Source organism: Musa acuminata, chromosome BXJ1-6 (genome assembly GCF_036884655.1).
Source record: "Musa acuminata AAA Group cultivar baxijiao chromosome BXJ1-6, Cavendish_Baxijiao_AAA, whole genome shotgun sequence".
Lineage (NCBI taxonomy): Eukaryota > Viridiplantae > Streptophyta > Magnoliopsida > Zingiberales > Musaceae > Musa > Musa acuminata.
The window spans coordinates 4,954,776-4,973,707 of NC_088332.1; the positions used below are offsets into that span (position 1 = coordinate 4,954,776).

Below are 18,932 nucleotides of genomic sequence, written 5' to 3' on the forward strand. Positions count from 1 at the left end.
CAAGCTAGCTAGGGTTTGCAGTGTGTCTTGTGCATGCCATGAAGGTTGCTTCCTGAAGAAGCTTCTTTTGTCTGATGCTGCCACTGTTACAGAAAAACAAAAAGGAAAATAAGATGATAGAGGAAATATTCATCTAATTGATCTCAACAAAAAAAATGACTGGTTTTTTTTTTTTTTTAATGTAGATATGAACAACATGATCGAGTATCAAAAGAATTTAGTCGGAAATACTAAACAAAAGTATATCATTTTTTTTTTATTTTTCAAGAAGTGTATTTCTTATTCGGATCTTCATTGATAATAGTATTATCGGAGTAGATACACGACTCGCTTTAAATATGAGAAGTAACCAATTATGATACTAGCAATAGTGCCCACACAAAATAAAATATAATGCTGCTTTCATCAAATCTTTACAGTTTCAAACAAAGAAACAGGCTGACCTTTAGTAACTTAGTGGTTGAGACTCTATCTATTAGAGCCAAGTTATCAAATGGTTGACCTATTAATTATGACTAAACATTGGGGTTTCAACACTTGCTCTAAATTCTCTTGACTTTTAACAAAGAAGCAGACCTCTTAATAGTTCAAGACACAATTCCCAAGACATAAATAGGAAAAGAAAAGAAAACACTGCAATCTCAGATGACACATCAAGAAAGTTTTTCCTAAATTAATGTTATTAGATTGTTTGGGGAAGGAGGATAATCTATGACATAAGAACCACACACAATTAGGAATAAAGAACCCTTTCCCTTCTCTCAGGTTTCCCAACTGATATGCCCAACTCTCTGGGAATTCCTATCTGCTATGCTTGATTATGAAGTTGGTGTCATGTCTAGAGAGGAGCATTTGCAAGATCTGCAAGCTACCTAACCTCTTTATTTTTATTATATCAAGCAGTAGTGCATCTTTCTTTAGTGCCCAACTTATGGCTTTGTTTCCTTTGAAATCAAAGAAAAGAAACCATTTTTAATATCGCACACACATGTTTAGCATGTTAATAAGTTTTGCCATCTCATGCCAACTAAGATTGACAATTAGAACTGTTGAATAGATCGGTTAGACTAAATCTAATTTGTGTGACTAAGAAATCAGACCGATCTAACCATTCACACAATTGGTCTAGAAAGTCAATTAATATATTAATATACAATTGGGTCGTAGTCAATCATCATCATCCAGCATCTAATAATAATTATTATTAATTATATATATTTGGATGATACTACTTTGAATGAATGATAGGGGTTTGAGTTGGAATCAATTCATTTCGCATGTCCTCGGCAAATCATTCAACGTACTGTTGGAATTATGGCTAATGGGCCTTCTTACTTGATTGCCTAATGGGCCTTCTTTTAAGCCCGATATTATCATTTCACTAAGTCATGCTACGATCTCATCTCTGAATACCCTAAGCTACATAAAAATCTGATTGTGATCTATCTATCTATCTATCTATCTATACATCTGCTACAATGGCCTACGTGAATAAAATACATGGTGTCAGTGTCGTGTGACAGACAGGTATGGAGTCAACGACATCATTGGCTCTTGGAATCCTGCAACAATGTTCAGACGGGAGAGTTGGTGATAGATCTTTGCATGGGTAGTTAAGCTATCACCAAACCTGCAACAATGTAAACGGGAAACGCGCACCTCTCAACGTGAGGTCACAAACCTTCTCCATGCACCCAAAGTAACGCAAACCTTCTCCATATATTTTATTCATATGATACCAATGCATTGGCTATCATATGACATTGACATAATAAGAACCATAAAGATGTAAACCTCTTGATCAGTTTCTGTGGGATCAAAAGAAAACAAAATAAAAAAGCAACTAAGTTTGTGTTATGATATGTAGGGTGGTCTGAGAAGCTATAGTACCCGTACAGTATCCCTCATCAACAGTATTTTGGTAGTGAGACTCATCTGTTATCTCTAGGTCTAAGTGATAGATAGATAGATAGATAGATAGATATATGGGAGAAAAAGTAGTTAGTTCATCTGTCTGCAAGTCTGTCTAAAACTAAGGCTTTGTTTGTTTGAACAGAGAAAGAAAGATCTACTAAACCATGGAGAAGGTTTGCGTTACTTTGGGTGCATGGAGAAGGTTTGTGACCTCACGTTGAGAGGCGCGCGTTTCCCGTTTACATTGTTGCAGGTTTGCATCCCTTTCATTCAACACCCGACATTGAATGGCAAACACTGCTCACTTCGGCCAATCTTCTGCTGCATGCACTGAGAATGATTTAGTGAGGGTGTCTTCAGGATTTGTAACTCTGCACCTACGATTCTACATTAAATCAAATTCATCCCACATGGAAACCACCATCAGATCATTCTCCCTATTACAAGCCCTTCAATTGACCTTCTTGGTAACCCAAGAACAAGCCTGGACCTTTCCTTGGTTCTACTCCGGCTCCGTAACTATCGCTTTTCCTCTCCTATCCCTTGACTAAGATCGATCTAATGTGTACTGTTTCCATGTCTGGGACAGGGGGAGGAAGATGGAGAAGGGACACCTAACAGTGGAAGTTGGCCTCCACAACGAAGAAGGAGATGGTGGTTTGCAGAAGCTCACGATGCCTGTAACTTATATTAATCAGCCATACTTTGCTGGTCTTCTCGACAGGGCCAAGAAGGTCTACGGCTACCGCTCCGGTGCCCCAGGTCCACTGAAGCTTCCTTGCATGGTGGAGGAGTTCATCCATGTCAAGTCGCTCGTCGAGCGCGAGTCCACTGGCAGTCAGTAGTCCTTCTCCTCGTCTCTTGGACATAAAAATGGGCATATGTTAGCTGTAATCATCATTTAACAAAGGGTAATTTTGGCAATCAAATAAAGATAATAAAGCAAAAATATAAAAAGAGACAAGAACGTGGTTCGATCAATTGACCTATATCCACCGACGACGAAGGATGAGCAAATTACTATTATAAAAAAAAAACAATTATAAATGCCTTAGGAAAATGTTCCTAGGCCATAAAACACAAAAAATACTAAATAAGAAAAATCTAAATTATAAGCCCAAACTATTTAACTGAGTATGGACTTAAAACCCAAAGCAAACACTTAGGTTTTTCTTATTTGACTTCAAAGTATAGGCCCTTATTTATAGTTTAAACAGAAGATACCAAACTTGATTTTCTTGATGTGGGACTATGTGAGACTTGCCAAACTAACAGGCAATCACCAATAATTAACACTAACTTGAACTTATAAACCAGAAGAGGCTTCATAAACATATCAGTTGGATTGTCCTTTGTATGAATTTTCTGAACAAGGACCTTTCCCTCAGCAATGATATCCCGAATAAAATGAAACTTCACATCGATGTGTTTCGTCCTCTCATGTTACATCTAGTCTTTTGTCAAATGAATAGCACTTTGACTATCACAGTAAATTGTAGTAATACCTTGTTGCAGACATAATTCGTCGAACAAACCTCTTAACCATAAAACTTCTTTGATCGCCTCTGCCACTGCCATATATTCTGCCTCTGTAGAAGATAAAGCCATGACAGGTTGTAAGGAAACTTTCTAACTAACTGCACAACCGCCAACGTAAAAAACATAGCCTGTTAAAAATCTTCGTTTATCAAGATCTGCAGCATAATCAGAGTCGACGAAATCAACCAAAGTGTCACGATTTTTTTCAAACTCCAAACAAATATCTGAAGTCCCTTGCAAGCATATGAAAATCCATTTCACAGCCTGCCAATGTGTTTTACCTGAGCGAGACATATATCTACTAACCACACTGATTGCTTGTGAAATATCTGAACGAGTACAAACCATTGCATACATAATACTGATGATGGCTCTGGAATATGGAACTTGCACCATATATTCTTCCTCTTCAACTGACTGTGGTGACTGAGCAGCAGATAGCCGAAAATGGCTAGCAAGAGGAGTACTTACTAGCTTAGCATTTTTCATGTCAAACCTTTCCAAGACTTTCTTGAGATAATTTTTCTGAGTCAGAAATAATTTTCAACTCCTCGATATCTTTTGATCTCCATGCCATGAATTTTCTTAGTTGCTCCCAAATCTTTCATTTCAAATTCACTACTTAGCTGCATTTTCAAAATGTGAATTTCTAACAAATTCTTAGCTGCAATAAGCATATCATCAACATAAAGCAATAAATACACAAAAGAGTCATCAGTTAAATTCCGGAAGTAGACATAACTATCATGCATGCTCCTCGTGTAACCATGACTCAACATAAAAGAATCAAACCTCTTATACCACTGTCTTGGAGACTGCTTCAATCCATACAAGGATTTCTTTAACAAGCAAACATGGTCTTCCTTACCGTCAACTTTAAATCTATGAGGTTGCTCTATATAAATTTGTTCTTCAAGTTCACCATGTAAGAAAGCTATCTTGACATCAAGTTGCTCCAATTCCAAATCATACATGACAACTAAAGTAAGCAAAACACGAATAGAGCTATGCTTAACAATAGGTGAAAATACGTCATGAAAATCAACACCATGTATATGACTATAGCCTTTTGCAACCAATTGTGCTTTATACCTTGCATCTTCAACCCCTGGAATACCTTCCTTCCTTTTGAAGACACATTTGCATCCAACAATTTTCTTACCCGAAGGCGGCTTCACAAGATCTCAAGTTCTATTCTGATGGAGAGATTCAATTTCTTCATTCATTACAATCAACCACTTAGCGGAATTATCACAAGAAACTACATCTGAGTAGGTAGAAGGTTCATCAACTTCACTTGTTTCTTCTGCAACAGATAAAGCATATGCAACCAAATTTACATATCTTTATGGTGGTCGAATATCTCTCCGTGATCTATCCTTGGCTATGGAATATTGCTCTTCCTCTTGATCATCTTTGTCAGTAGACTCAGGAGCATCTACTAGCATTCTTTGAGTAGAAGAGTTCGATTGAAAAGAATCAAAACTACCAATCTCAAGCTCCACTTGCTTCTGCGTACTATCATTTGTACAACTAGTAGATTCATCTTTGGAAGATAATATAGACAATTCATTAAAAGTAACATCTCTAGTGATTATAAATTTTGGGGATTTAGGATGAGAACACCATAATCTATATCCTTTCACCCCAAAAGCATATCCAAGGAAAATACACTTTTTAGCTCGAGGCTCTAATTTTCCTTTATTTACATGCATGTATGCTGGACACCCAAAATTTTTTAAATTAGAGTAATCAGCAGGAGTACCTGACCAAACTTCCTTTGGAGTTTTAAAGTCAAGTGCTGCAGAAGGAGCGCGATTGACAATGTAACAGACCATATTAATCGCCTTTGCCCAAAAGTCCTTTGTCAATCCTGCATTTGAGATCATACACCTTGCTCTCTCAAATGGTCTTTTGTTCATACGTTCGGCCACACCATTTTGCTGAGGCGTCATCCTAACAGTGCGATGTCGAACAATTCATTCATTTTTGTAAAATTCATCAAAGTTACCTTCACAAAATTTCATGTCATTATCTGTTCGAAACCGCTTAATTTGTTTACATGTTTGCTTCTCAATCAAAGCCTTCTATTGTTTAAATGTTAGAAAAATACTATTTTTATGCTTCAAAAAATAAATCCAAACTTTCCTAGAATAATCGTCAATGAAAGTCAACATATACCTTACACCACCCTTAGACTCAACACGAGCTGAACCCCAAAAGTTTGAATGAATTTAGTAAAGAGTACCTTTCGTTTTATGAACTACTAGAGAGTTGAAGCTGACTCTTTTTTGCTTTCCAAAAATGCAATGTTCACAGAAATCTAGTGGCTTAGTACTCTGTCCACAAAGAAGACCCCTTTTGCTTAATATGCTTAATCATTTTTCGCGACCCAAACGTATATGTTATAATTTGGTGATATTAGAATCAGACAATGATGATGACAAGACTGCAATCGAGCCTATGACAATAGTTCCCTGCATAATATACAAACTACCGGACCTACAAGCTTTCATAACAACAAGGGTACTTCTAGAAATTTTCATAACTCCACCTTCATATATGTATTTACACCCAAGAGCCACTAGGGTGCCTAAAGAGATGAGATTCTTTTTTAAATCAGGAATATGTCTAACATTAGTGAGCGTCCTCACAATACCATCATGCATTTTAATTCGGATTGTGCCTCTACCAACAATATCACATGTGGCATTATTGCCCATCAAAATAATTCTACCATTACAAGATTCATATGTGGAAAACAAATCTCTATTGGGACACATGTGATAAGAATAACCCGAATCTAAAATCCATTCATTAGTTTTCTTTTCTTCAGTAGCAAAGAAAATATCTCCAACATTCTCATCAACTGCTACACTAGCTTCAACGGACTTAGTAGTTTTCTCAATAATTTTTTCCTTTTGCTTTAATTTATTTTTCAATTTAAAGCAATCAACCTTAATGTGCCCCATTTTATGACAATATCTGCACTCTAAATTTCTATGTCTGGATTTAGATCTAGATTTAGATCTACTACTGTCAAATTCCCTTTTATCCGTTCTATCCCTAACAACTAGACCCTCAGCTTGATTCCCTCTACTTTCCCTAGTGATATCCCTCTCTATTTGCTCCTTAGATTTTAGTGCAGATTTAATTCCCTGATACAAAATTGTTTCTTTTTCATAAATCATAGTATCACGGAAATACTTAAAGGATTGGGGAAGAAAACACAAAAGTAACAGGGTCTTATCCTCGTCATTAATTTTTATATCTATATTCTCCAAATCCATAACTAAGGAATCAAATTTATCAAGATATGAGAGTATAGATATACCTTCAGTCATCTGAAGCATATACAAACTCTACTTCAAGTATAGACGATTCTCCACTGTCCTCTTCATATACAAGGCTTTATGCTTGTCCCACATGCTCTTAGCCGTAGTCTCCGTAGCTACTTCTCGTAAAACCTCATCAGAGAGATTTAGAACCTCCCGAGTGTGATCTTTTCTCTTGATGAGAGGTTCGTTGCATGCTCACCAGATTCCTGCACACAGGTCATGATCGGGAGAGAGATTTCTCGACCCGATCTCTCCGAAGCTTAAATTAGTATTGATGTTGATCCCCCTCCTAGTGTTGGCTAGGTGGTGGGTTTTTATACTTGCACACAGGGTTGGTTATACCTGGTTCGTTAATGACCATTGACCCTTAAGCAGTTATCCCATATCTTCCATATGAATATCGATTGACCTGCATGAATCGATGTCGACCGACGCCATCCTAACCTTTCCGAGGCAACTTCGTACTAGATGGCACCGTCCCAAACTTTCCAGGAGCAACTCTGTATCGTGCAGCATACTTGGCATGGCCTTGTACAGCACCAGATGATGGTCATGTCATCTAACTCCGAGTCGCATCGACGTGGTCCGCCACATCGACTTTGAAGCTCTATATCGGTACTAGTTTAGAGTTTGTATTTTTATTTTCATAAATATATTTGAAATAAAGATTAATATATAATATTTTTAATAACATAAATATAAATTTTATAAAGAATTAAATGAATAAAGGTAAAATAATATTAGATTTGAGATATAGATTAATCCATAATAAAGAAACTCAAATAGACAAGATCTTTTGAGTCATAGATTTTATTTTATTTTTTTTAAAAAAAATTTAACTCCAAACGATCTGATTAGTGAACTAAACCGGTTGGAATTTTAGTTCAAGTTTCATAACAACAGTCTAAATCTATACATATGATTTAGATGCCATGTAGATTATAGAATATGTGATTTGTGTGATGATATTATACTATACATTTGAAACTTAGTTTGATGTATTATTTCAACTCATGTTTACTTTTTATTGGTTTGAGTATGGATATCTAATTACTAATTCTATTTCTTTTTGTATTGGATGGTTTCATGAGTTATTAGTTTTTTACAAATCCCATTACAAAATCGAGTCGACGCGTGCGTTGGAGTTCGAACACCGTCGCCCTTCAAACATATCCCGCTGTGCCTCGTCCTCCTCCTCCTCCTTCCTCTCCCCTCTCGTTCCACTTTCTAGGGCTTTCCCTGGGGGAAATCCCAAATTCTTGTTTGATTTAATCCGCATCTCCCCCTCGATTCTGTCGCGGAATCTCCTACTCCTGCTCCAGTGACATGATGCGATCTTGCGACCTTTCATGAAGCAGCAGCAGGTTCTTGGATCGATCACGCGCGCCGCTGCCGGTAACTCTCGTCTCCATGGCGCCGCCGCTGAGGATCTCGATCGTCCGCGACGAGGAGACCGCCGCCGACGACACGCCAACGGCCAAGAAGACGCTCAGGGCCGAGTCCAGAGTCCCGCTCACCAGGTGGGAGGCGGCTGCCGCGGCCGCTGTGTTCTTGATCTTCGCCGTTGGACTGTTCTGTATCTTCCTCACCATGCCCGAGGCCGAGTACGATAAGATCCTCAGGGTGCCGCGCAACCTCTCCGACCTCCGCGTCCTCAAGTGAGCTCCTTTCTTTCTTTAGCTTTACTTCCATGGTGGATCTGCTTGAAATTGGCTTTCTTCTTGCAGAAAAGCATAAATTGATACCTTTTCTTTTGTGAAATTCGCGTCCTGAGATATTATTTATCTTACGGTTGTGCTTCCCTAATTCAATACTTTTAGATTTGTGTGATCTTTTCGTCTAGTAGTTAGTCAGATGCATCCAGATAGGTCACACACCGATATACATATGAACATTTCGATCAGCATAATGCCGATTAACAATCACTGCAAAAGTATGATATAGGTTTTCAAATGTAACCTTTAGAACCTTGGGGCTGTTTAGATGTGCTGATGCTACTAAAATTTGATTGTCATCAAATAAGAAAACCACAAATGTATATATATGATACTTCACATCTAGAACACCTCCACTCCAGGTAGTGGAGAACACCCGTTTATATTCTTTGCCATTGGGCATGTATTGTATTGATTTTCCTTTTCTAAAAGGCAGCTTTTGAAAAGCTTCTTTTGGAATTGATTTGTGGAAGTACTAGCATACCATGAATATGCTTTGTTATGAACAGTTTGTTTCTAAAATTGCTTTTTGGCCAAATGTTTTTGTGAAGCAAAGTCTTGACAAGCAATGGCATCATCGGAGGAGATGGTGGTGGTGGCAACAATAGCAATCATCGTAGTAATGCTTTGTAATGGTGCAAATGTTGTTAATAGTGTTGGTGGCCAATGGAAGTGGTGACATTGGTGGTGGTGGTGGTGGTGGTGGGGGTAGGGAGGTGGTTGTAATTGATGGTGGTAGTGGTGGTGATTACAATAGCGATGCATGTCGAGGTCGAGAGTAATTGTGTCAGAATTCCTTTTAGAAGAAGTCAGAAACAGGTCATGACCTTTTCTTAAACAATTTTTTTAGTTTATCTTTTTTTTTTTAAATCCTTTCAGAAAATGTGAGCAAATTCCCAAATTTTACAATAGCAACTTCTTAGTTTTAGAAATTAAATCTGCCAAAATTTTAGAAAAGTAACTTCTTTGATTTAAAAGTTAAAAAGTTGCAAAAAATTATTTTAACAAGCACAGACATTTTTTCTGTTCTTTTCCATCTTTTCGCCCTTTCTCTAACTTAGCCTTTTGCTATTTTTCTTTGGCGAGACTGAGATATTGCATTATCATATTCTAGTTGGACACTTGTTAAAGATATCATTATATATCTTAATTATCACCTTAGATGAACATGAAAAGTGAGACATCCTGGTTCATATGTGCTTATCAACTTATTTCCTGCTCATAACACTATGGCATGAGGATTCTAGATAGTTTGTGAAAAATTATTTTCTTCTATCTGGTTTCTTGCCTTCTTTTATCTTTGTTTCAGATTTTAAACCAATATCTATGCATCTCAATCAATTTATGTGTTCAATCGTTTGTAATACATGTTTGTAGGAAAATTCTTTCGATCTTTCTTGTGTGGTGATTATGTTTCTTGTAAAAGCAAGTGAAGCAGCCATGATTGAGTTATGGATGTGGTGTTGACAATAAAATAGTCAACTGTCTTTCCATTAGGAGGGATTTCTAACTCAGAAGGCTCAAACTAAATTAATAATGAGCGGTACCCTTACTTCACAATATGTAATACTATGTAGATTGGGATATCAGAGCATTGAGCTAGTAATCAGTTTAGAGGATTTTTTTTTTGAATGAATGAATGGGGTTTGTATTGATATGACACTATATATTTTGCTCTCTCTTTTAATAAGTGATACAATATATTTCAATTTAAGATTGGTATTGTAGAGGTTTGGTTTAGAAGCACATTTGGTCCATTTATCGTGGTATAAAAGATATCTCTATTAGATTTCATTGGATGGTCATATTTTGAGGCTAGGGAATGTTTTGGAGGATGTTTAGCTGGTGACTTTGAATTATAAGTTGTTTATTTGCCAGAGCCATTGTATGATTTTTTTTTTAAACTTTGAAGATTCTTATTTTTGTTCAGAAACATAGTCCACTGAAGAATTAAGATGTTCTTTCGTAAGCTGAAGTTTTATTTTGTTAGCTTCATATGATTCATGGTTTTTTTTTCTTTTCTTTTTTTTGCATATCTATCATTGATGGCTGGAACCAGTTGATTTGTTGTTATGTTATCATGCTTGGTGGTTCATTTTAAGAAGCAGCCATGAACACCCCTCAATATCTGTACTCTGTAGAACCTTTTTCATTCTCCAACTGTAGTTCAATTGTACTATTCATTCAGACTGATGAACTTGTGGTACTATTATGTGAATAACTGTGGTAAACCTTTTTTTAAATATGAACTCTTTGGATTTTCTATTCCAGATTTACCAGTACCGGCATCCTATTCCAAGTTAAGCAGAAATTCGTTTCGGATTTACTTATAATCTTCTGTCGATGTGGTTCTTTATATTCACTAAGAAATAGTGGCCATATCTTTGTTGTAATAATATAATGTTGGATCATATTTGCATAGGATTTAACTCATAGTAGTATTCAAGTATAAGTAAAATAATTGGAAAGGGCATGTTGAAGGGCATTTTAGTCCGTGGCCATAACTATGTTATAATAACTTAATGTTGCATCATATTTGCATAGGAATTAGATCATAGTAGTCTTCAAGGAATTAGATCATATCATCATAGTCGTATTCAAGTATAAGCAAATTGTGGCCATAACTTTGTTGTAATAATAGTGTTGCATCATATTTTGCATAGGAATTATATAGTAGTAGTATTCAAGTATAAGCAAAATAATTGGAAAGGGCATGTTGAAGGGCATTTTTGTTCATGGCTAGTCTAAGATAATTATCTGGTGGTGTATGATAAACAAGGTATCTTTGTGTTGATTTTGTCAAATGATTTCCTGACTTCCTTCTATCTTCTATTGAATGACAACCTATCAATTCACAACTTATTCTGTTCTTAATGTCAACTTTGGCTTAATGCTTAAGTAGCAAACTTCCCATTGTGAACTTTCTTTTCTTTTTCCGTACTAGTTGTATCTCCTTACAATTTTATTTGGAATAATATCCAATACAACTGATCTATCTGTATGTAATATAGAAATTATGCTTGCAGTAAAAAAATGACATAATGCGCAGCTTCTTTACTTCTTGTACTTGGTTAGCATAGTATTAAGTTTTTCTTTTCCTGTTATTATCTTATGCAGAGATAATTTGGCTGTTTATGCCAGAGATTACCAAGCCAAATTTGTATTAGGATATTGTTCAATCTACATCTTTATGCAGACATTCATGATACCTGGTACCATATTCTTGTCATTACTGGCTGGAGCTCTTTTTGGGGTCATAAAAGGTGTTATTCTGGTTGTTTTCTCTGCAACTTCTGGTGCTTCATCCTGCTATTTCCTTTCCAAGTTAATTGGCAGGCCTTTGGTCAGCTGGATGTGGCCTGAAAAGTTGAGATTTTTCCAATCAGAGGTACTGACATAGTTCCTTGTGTGATAATTTGCCTTTTATTTTCTGGGCTGCCTCTGTTTATATTTGTTTTCTAGAGACCTTTTCAGGTTTATGGCTTTCTTCTTTACATACTCCAATCAATTGATTAACAATTTTCTCATCTCAGAATCTGTTCTTTTCTGGATGCAGATAGCAAAACGCAGAGAAAGGCTGCTAAATTACATGCTCTTTTTGAGGATAACCCCATCTTTACCTAACACATTCATAAATCTGGCATCTCCAATTGTTGATGTTCCTTTTTGCATTTTCTTTCTTGCAACGTTGGTTGGTCTTGTTCCAGCATCTTACATAACTGTCAGAGTAAGTTTCTTTTTTATCTGCTAGAATCTACTTATTTTGAACTGTCATTTCTTTTTATTCATTTTCGAATATCCTCTTGATATCATTCATTTCCACTCTAGTTTACTTGGCTGTGTAGCCAGCTAAGATGTTTCTATATGTGGCACTAAATTGCTGTTGTATTTTTGCCCTATAATTCACTGGTGATGGATGTGTATTGAGATTAAAAGTTTTATTCAAACTTGCTAGTATGTTACATTTGAGCAACAATAGTGATCTTTTTCACCGTATTTAAAAGGTTGACCTATATGGGGTTAGCTCGTAGGTTTGTTGATCATTTCACTCTTGCAAATTGACATTTAAGTTAAGCCTTTGCAGGCACTGGCTGAACAGGCTGACCCTGCAACATGGCCCAGCTCTTTCAGCCGGGGCCTATGAGGCGCCTACCCCTCTATTGCCTGCATTAGGTTCAATTCCATTTATAAAATTTACAGATTTTGAGGACCATCAATTTAGAAAAAGGTCAACCCAGTGCATGAGGTTTTTGAGGGTCATCATTTCTATGCTTTATAATTTGGTGCCATCTGTTGCTGTGATTTACCAACATCTAAAGTGATTTGGGTTTCTTTTCTTTTTTTTACTAATGTATCTATCTCCCCTTTATGAATGCTGAGTTTCTTACTCTTGTTATGATGGCATGCATGTCACATCTGTGTTGTCCAAAATGCATTAAGATGAGAACTTGCAAGATCCGTAGACCCGTAGAATGTACGACTTGTAATAGATCTACCACCATCCTTGGTAGTTCGTACTATTGTTTAGATTAGCTTCACTTGAACTTGAACATTCAGCATATAATTAATTGACTAGGCTCTGGTGAATTATCTGAAAGCATCTTGTTCTCTATTGGCATTTCTGGGTTGGTTGGTTGTTTGTTTGTTGATCTCTTTTAATCAACTCGAATTGGCCTTTAGCCAACTTTTATCATCATTGTTCATATGTTTTCCTATATAATACTGGGACTAACCAGACTCTACTGCTTTGTACCTGAAGGCTGGTCTGGCTCTCGGGGACTTGAAGTCTGTTAGGGATCTCTATGACTTCAAGACATTGGCGGTCCTGTTCCTTATTGGATTCGTCTTCATATTTCCAACAATCCTAAAGAGAAAGAGAACATATGAATGAGGCAGCTTGCTTGGCGTTGACTTTTTTGCTTTCTGTGACGAATTATTGTTCTCAGCCACCGGAACATTAGAAAAAGTAAGGTATAACCCTCGATTTTTTTATGTGTTCTTTGGCCACGAACCAAAGTGTTAACTTTCTATTGGTGATACGAAGTTTCTGCTTTCGTTGTCGTAAGAGATTTGACTTTTCACTTCTCGTTGTTGCTATTGGTGATACAATGTACGGTTCTCACCTGTCTCGGTTCCCACAGGAAACAGGACTCCTCACTAGTCTGCTTCCCTAAGTTCCATGACGTCAGCTTAAGGATGCGATCGTCACTTGAGTGAGAGAGGATTGGAGACGGCGGGGCCAACGGAGTTGCGAGCGTTGTGGGTCCCAATTGGATTGGAGACGGTCCTCAAATAAAATGTAGGGAAAAAACATGACGTATATAATTGTTTTTATATCATTCTATGTTTCGTTAGGTTTTGATATGCAAAACATTAATTTTGTTTTCATAAATAGTCATGAAGCTTTAAAACAGGCATTATGACAATAGGAATGAAGCATCACTGTTTCATTATTACTCTTTTAACCTCATTATATCATCAGGTCCATATGGCCGGCCCATCACAACAAGCTCGGCGGCCCATATTCCTCCTCGTAACTCGCATGTCCTCTGCTAACTCGACTGCGTATATTTCTTCTACATTACATATAGATATATAAAGGGAAGAATATAGATATAGTATGTTAATTCTTAGGATACGAAGACATGCAATGATTAATTAGTACTGCAAAGCTTAATTGACGTGCAATGGCACCTCCAATGGCAGGCATATAGAAAGAAAGGTCATGGAGACGGACGAAAGAAGGAAAGAAAGCAGGTAGGATCAGACGGCAGGTGCTGTGCGTCTGTGCCCGGTCGGTATCAATCCATTTAATATGTCCTCGGCAAATCATTCAACGTACCGATGGAATTATGGCTGGGCCGTCTTACTTGACAGCCTAATGGGCCTACGTTTAGGCCCAATATTACCTTTTCACTAAGCGGCCGAGCCCATCTCTCTCCTGTCGTCCATTACAAGTATTCCCCGTTCCTCTGACGCAACTATTCGTTCGCCGCTTCTTCGACCCTACTGCTCTTCACGCCCGTGGAAGAAATGGCCGATCGCGATCCTTCCACCACTTGCCCTCCCCCCTCCTCCGCCTCCATCTCGTCGCCGCCCACGTTCTGCTGCGCCTGCGGCGCCCCGACCGCCGCCCTGTCGTCCCCCCCGGCGTGGTCCGACTCCTCGCCCCCGCCGGTCTACCGCCCCATCCGGGCCCCCGCAATCAACGCCCCCTCTGCCACCGCCTCCATCGTCCTCTCCCCCGTCCCCCAACCACTCCCCGTACCCCCTGCCGAGCCCCCCTTCCGCTTCGAGGTCCCGTCCAAGCGCATCTCCTCCCCCGACGACATCCGCCGCTTCCACGCCTCCGCGGCTGCCCGCCACTTCCTTGGCTTCATCGCCGCTCTCTCCCACTCCGTCCGCGGCCGCAAGCTCTCCGATCCCGTCCCCTCGCCCCTCCCCGCTACCCTCTCAGGCCTCCTCTCCATCCTCCAAACCCTCGCCCGCTGGATCGACGAGATCCCCCCTCTCCCCCACACCGCCCGCTACGGCAACCCCGCCTACCGATCCTGGCACGCCCGCCTTTCCGACGAGGGCCGCGGCTTAGTCCTGTCCCTCCTCCCCTCCGACGAACTCCACCCCGCTGTCGACGAGCTCCTTCCCTACCTCCTCGACTCCTTCGGCAACGCCTACCGCATCGACTACGGGACCGGCCACGAGACCAACTTCGCCGCCTTCCTCTACTGCCTCGCTCGCCTTGGGCTCATCAAAGAAGAGGACTATCCGGCCCTCGTCCTTCGGGCGTTCGCAGCCTACCTCGACCTCATGCGGAGGCTGCAGACCGCCTACTGCCTCGAGCCAGCGGGGTCGCACGGGGTGTGGGGACTCGACGATTACCACTTCCTTCCTTTCATCTTTGGATCCGCTCAACTGATTGATCACAAGTACATGAAGCCGAAGTCGATCCACAACCAGGACATCCTCGATAACTTCTCCAATGAGTATATGTACTTGGCATGCGTTGCCTTCGTGAAGAAGGTGAAGAAGGGGGTGTTTGCGGAGCACTCGCCCATGCTTGATGATATCAGTGGTGTGCCGACGTGGAGCAAGGTGAACAGCGGCATGCTGAAGATGTACAAGGTTGAGGTGCTCGAGAAGGTGCCCATCATGCAGCATTTCCTCTTCGGGTCGCTCATCAAATGGTATGTTCATATAAATCGCTCTCATTTGGTTCATGAACTTTGGTTTGGTTTACTTGGGTGTCCGATCTGCATTTCTCTATTATCATATCAACAATGTGTTGTTTCATGTTCTACATTCTGATTAGTGGTTAGAGTTGCCTTCTCTAAGTAATATAACAGAAAAGAAAATAATATGTTGAGTACAGATGTTTTTATGAAAGGAAAGGTTAAAAGGAGGAAAATATATTGGAAAGACCATAAGACAAAAAGCTAAATGCTCCCTCACTTGGAGAAAGAATGGTCCAAAGTGACATACTATGCAATTAGTTCAGAATTCCTGAGTAAGTTATCATGTATTACAGAAACAAAAGCATGAAGAAGGAAATATAATAGATGTTCATGGTAATTTCATCAAAGAAATTTATCAATAAACTGATGTATAACTTTGGTACTTCATAATTGGTTTTACAATGTTTCATGATGTTCATTTTTCTAGCATGGTTCCGCTGTCAGGAGTTCTAAATGCAATTTTTTTTCATCCTGAAATTCTTGCTGCATCGTGCGAGATAGACACATGTCACCTGTTACAGTTTTCTCCTGCCTAGACTTGTCAAACTTGCAGTGGCGTTAACTGATGTTTTGAATATAAAGTAGTTCTGCTAGAATTCTGATAACGATTCTTTTACTAATTTCTTCGACAATATACTAAATCTTAACTCAATTTGCGATGGTACTTAGTTCTTGCTTCTGCTTCCCTCTATGCTATGTATTGGGAATCAACATGGTGCAGCTATTGCACGATCGGTAGCCCTAACGTTGCTTTGACATGCGTTTAAATATTATTTGAAGATTTCTTGCAGGTATATGAGTGTTAGTAAAAATTTATTGGAAACTTCACTAAAAAAAAGGAAGCTGCACAAGAACTAAGAATAAGAAATGTTCACATTCATAGTTCTGATTAAGAAAAAAAATACAAGAAAACCATTAGACGAGCTGAATCGATTATGATTATTGATCAGTGGTGAGATGAGAATCAGAGGAAGTCCTGAAAGAACTTCATTAGGAACCATAAGAGGTGTTCTTACTGTTTTTAGTTTGATTAAGTGGCATTGCCCTAAACATAGTTAAATGGAAGGAAAAGAAATTACATGTGATAATTGATACACTATTTCTCGTTATTGAAGTATTAGGTCAATAATTAGTATGTGAACCTTATTTTTGTACTTGTCCCTATGTCGATATATTAGCAGCAGTTGATTACCAGATCTGCAACTTTGTTGCATAGGGATATGCTGCTGGCTTGTGCTATCCGTTATCATTTACTTCCTAAATGTATATCTGCTGATAATTATTCTCTTATTGGAATAGCATAGATGGTTTTGTGATTGGAACCAACAGAACATCTTCTAGTACCCAAAAAAAATTCCTTGATCTGATATTACTGTTCATAAAGGATGTTTATGATCTATACATGAAATACTTTAAAATCCTTTGTGAAATTCCTGCTTGAAAGATTAGTTATATCACTTGTAGGATTAGTTTAACCAAAAATAAGAGAAATGACAATATAATAAAATATACTTAAAAGAGTTTTCTGCATTGCATATCAAAGTTTAAAGCATATTCATCCGACTCATGAAAGACATCAAAAAGTAACCCAGCACAATCTAGATTGTTGGGAGCCTATGGTTTCCATGCTATTGGTTCTCGATTATTTTATATTTGTTTTCTTGGTTATGTGATAATCCAATATGTTAACAGAGGACATCAAAAATATTTAGTTTTGATGTGTAGGTTCAGGGATTTGCTTTCACCTGTAAATAGATATAGTTTCATGTCTTTGAGCAATGTACCATTATAACTCTTGATCCCTGATGCATTTTATTCATCTGCCAACTTTTCAGGGAGTGAAGGCAGGCAGCTTCATCATCAGGCTTTTATATCATATCCTCTATGGATTCTTCAGGCATCCAGTGAAAATTCAAGATCATCATCTACTTGCCCTATGCTTTCATATGACTGGTTTTGCATCAAACTGAACAACAAATGAACTCGACTTCTTTGATCTCCTCACAGGTTTTGTTTCCTCCCCTATGTAAATACAAGGATATATTCATAAATGTCCAACTCAACCTTGGCCTATCTTGTCTACTGCTTCAGCGTTGATTCCGGCTTTCTTATATTCTCTTGCAGCTTTTTTGGAATCAAAATAAGATTTCAGGGCTTTCTTCTTCTTTCAGTGAATGTTACCAGACAGATTTAAATGTTCATATTCCCTCCCAGTAGGTAGATATGCTTAAATCATGTCATGCTCGAAGAAGCATCACTGATCTGAAACCCAATTGATTCAATTTGATCCATTGATTTTAATTGAAAAAATAAAATACTTTCCTAAGATTCTAAGATTTATTTATGTTTTATTTTTATTTTTTTTATATATTTTATTGATTAAAAATCATCGATACCGATTCGGCATCGCTCGATGCCGAAACCATCGACTTGATTCAACTCCGATTTCAAATCGAAACTGATTTGAAGCTCACTGTGGTCACTAAGGCTTTTGTTTCTTATCCAGCTTGACAGGAAGAAGTCTCACCTGCGAGCGCTGACGGTGAGGATAGATAGTGTTAGAAGTCAATTCATTTTTCTCATGACAACTTTTACGAAATGCCAACTCAATTCGCTAAATTAGTAACCTTCTTAGCTCGCAAAGTACAGTGAGCAAAAATATAAAGAGTGTGGTGTTTGACTGCCGCAATCTTTGACCCCACGTCATGGCTTAATGAGGGTCGTCAAGCTAAACCCACACAGTGTTATTCTATTCCATCAATCAGAAACAGCTGTCTGCAGTGACTAAAAAACCCATTTCAAAGATATATGTCACTGCAGAATTCAAAACCTTCAAATTCGATATGGTCTCAGCACTCAATTACCATTTCCATTACTGCATAAGAGGGTTAATTACATTTTCTCTTATGTTTAACTATATTTAATATTCCAATCTCTACACTTTAAAATTTTATATTAACATCCCTATAGTTACAAAAATAAAATATTTATATTCATTTACCCTAATAATATCGATTTTATTAACAGAAACACGAAAATAAAGAGTAAAAGATAATTTTACAACACTAGTTGTTGATCGGTAGTGGCTAACATCATAGCCGTTAAGAATCATGGGAGGAAGAGAGTAACGACGAGATGTGAGTGTCGCTATGCATCTACATCAACGTCGATGCAATTGTAAAGCGATCCTTTTA

At 38.2% G+C, this 18,932-nt stretch overlaps 2 protein-coding genes across 3 annotated transcripts; both read left to right on the forward strand.

Moving 5' to 3' along the window:
• Positions 1–7,937: 7,937 nt before the first annotated feature.
• Positions 7,938–13,959, forward strand: LOC103986921 (uncharacterized membrane protein At4g09580-like). Of its 2 annotated transcripts, none has more exons than XM_009405070.3 (5): positions 7,938–8,449; positions 11,624–11,894; positions 12,063–12,233; positions 13,266–13,477; positions 13,648–13,959. In XM_009405070.3, exons 1-4 carry the CDS (start codon positions 8,202–8,204, stop codon positions 13,395–13,397), a joined length of 822 nt encoding a protein of 273 aa, XP_009403345.2. In that variant the 5' UTR covers positions 7,938–8,201; the 3' UTR covers positions 13,398–13,477; positions 13,648–13,959. The 2 variants fall into 2 exon arrangements, with proteins under 2 accessions (XP_009403345.2, XP_009403346.2); XM_009405071.3 differs by having other exon boundaries at positions 13,266–13,472.
• A 518-nt stretch (positions 13,960–14,477) lies between these two features.
• Positions 14,478–17,811, forward strand: LOC135675766 (uncharacterized). The gene is made up of 2 exons (XM_065186261.1): positions 14,478–15,690; positions 17,574–17,811. Exons 1-2 carry the CDS (start codon positions 14,540–14,542, stop codon positions 17,578–17,580), a joined length of 1,158 nt encoding a protein of 385 aa, XP_065042333.1. The 5' UTR covers positions 14,478–14,539; the 3' UTR covers positions 17,581–17,811.
• Positions 17,812–18,932: the final 1,121 nt, after the last annotated feature.

Bases quoted from the DNA above. Each gene is read 5' to 3' on its own strand.
- LOC103986921 (XM_009405070.3), top strand. From the start codon at position 8,202: ATGGCGCCGCCGCTGAGGATCTCGATCGTCCGCGACGAGGAGACCGCC. The intron at 8,450-11,623 runs GTGAGCTCCTTT...TATCTTATGCAG, and splicing joins TCCGACCTCCGCGTCCTCAA to AGATAATTTGGCTGTTTATG. The intron at 11,895-12,062 runs GTACTGACATAG...TTCTGGATGCAG, and splicing joins TGAGATTTTTCCAATCAGAG to ATAGCAAAACGCAGAGAAAG.
- LOC135675766 (XM_065186261.1), top strand. From the start codon at position 14,540: ATGGCCGATCGCGATCCTTCCACCACTTGCCCTCCCCCCTCCTCCGCC.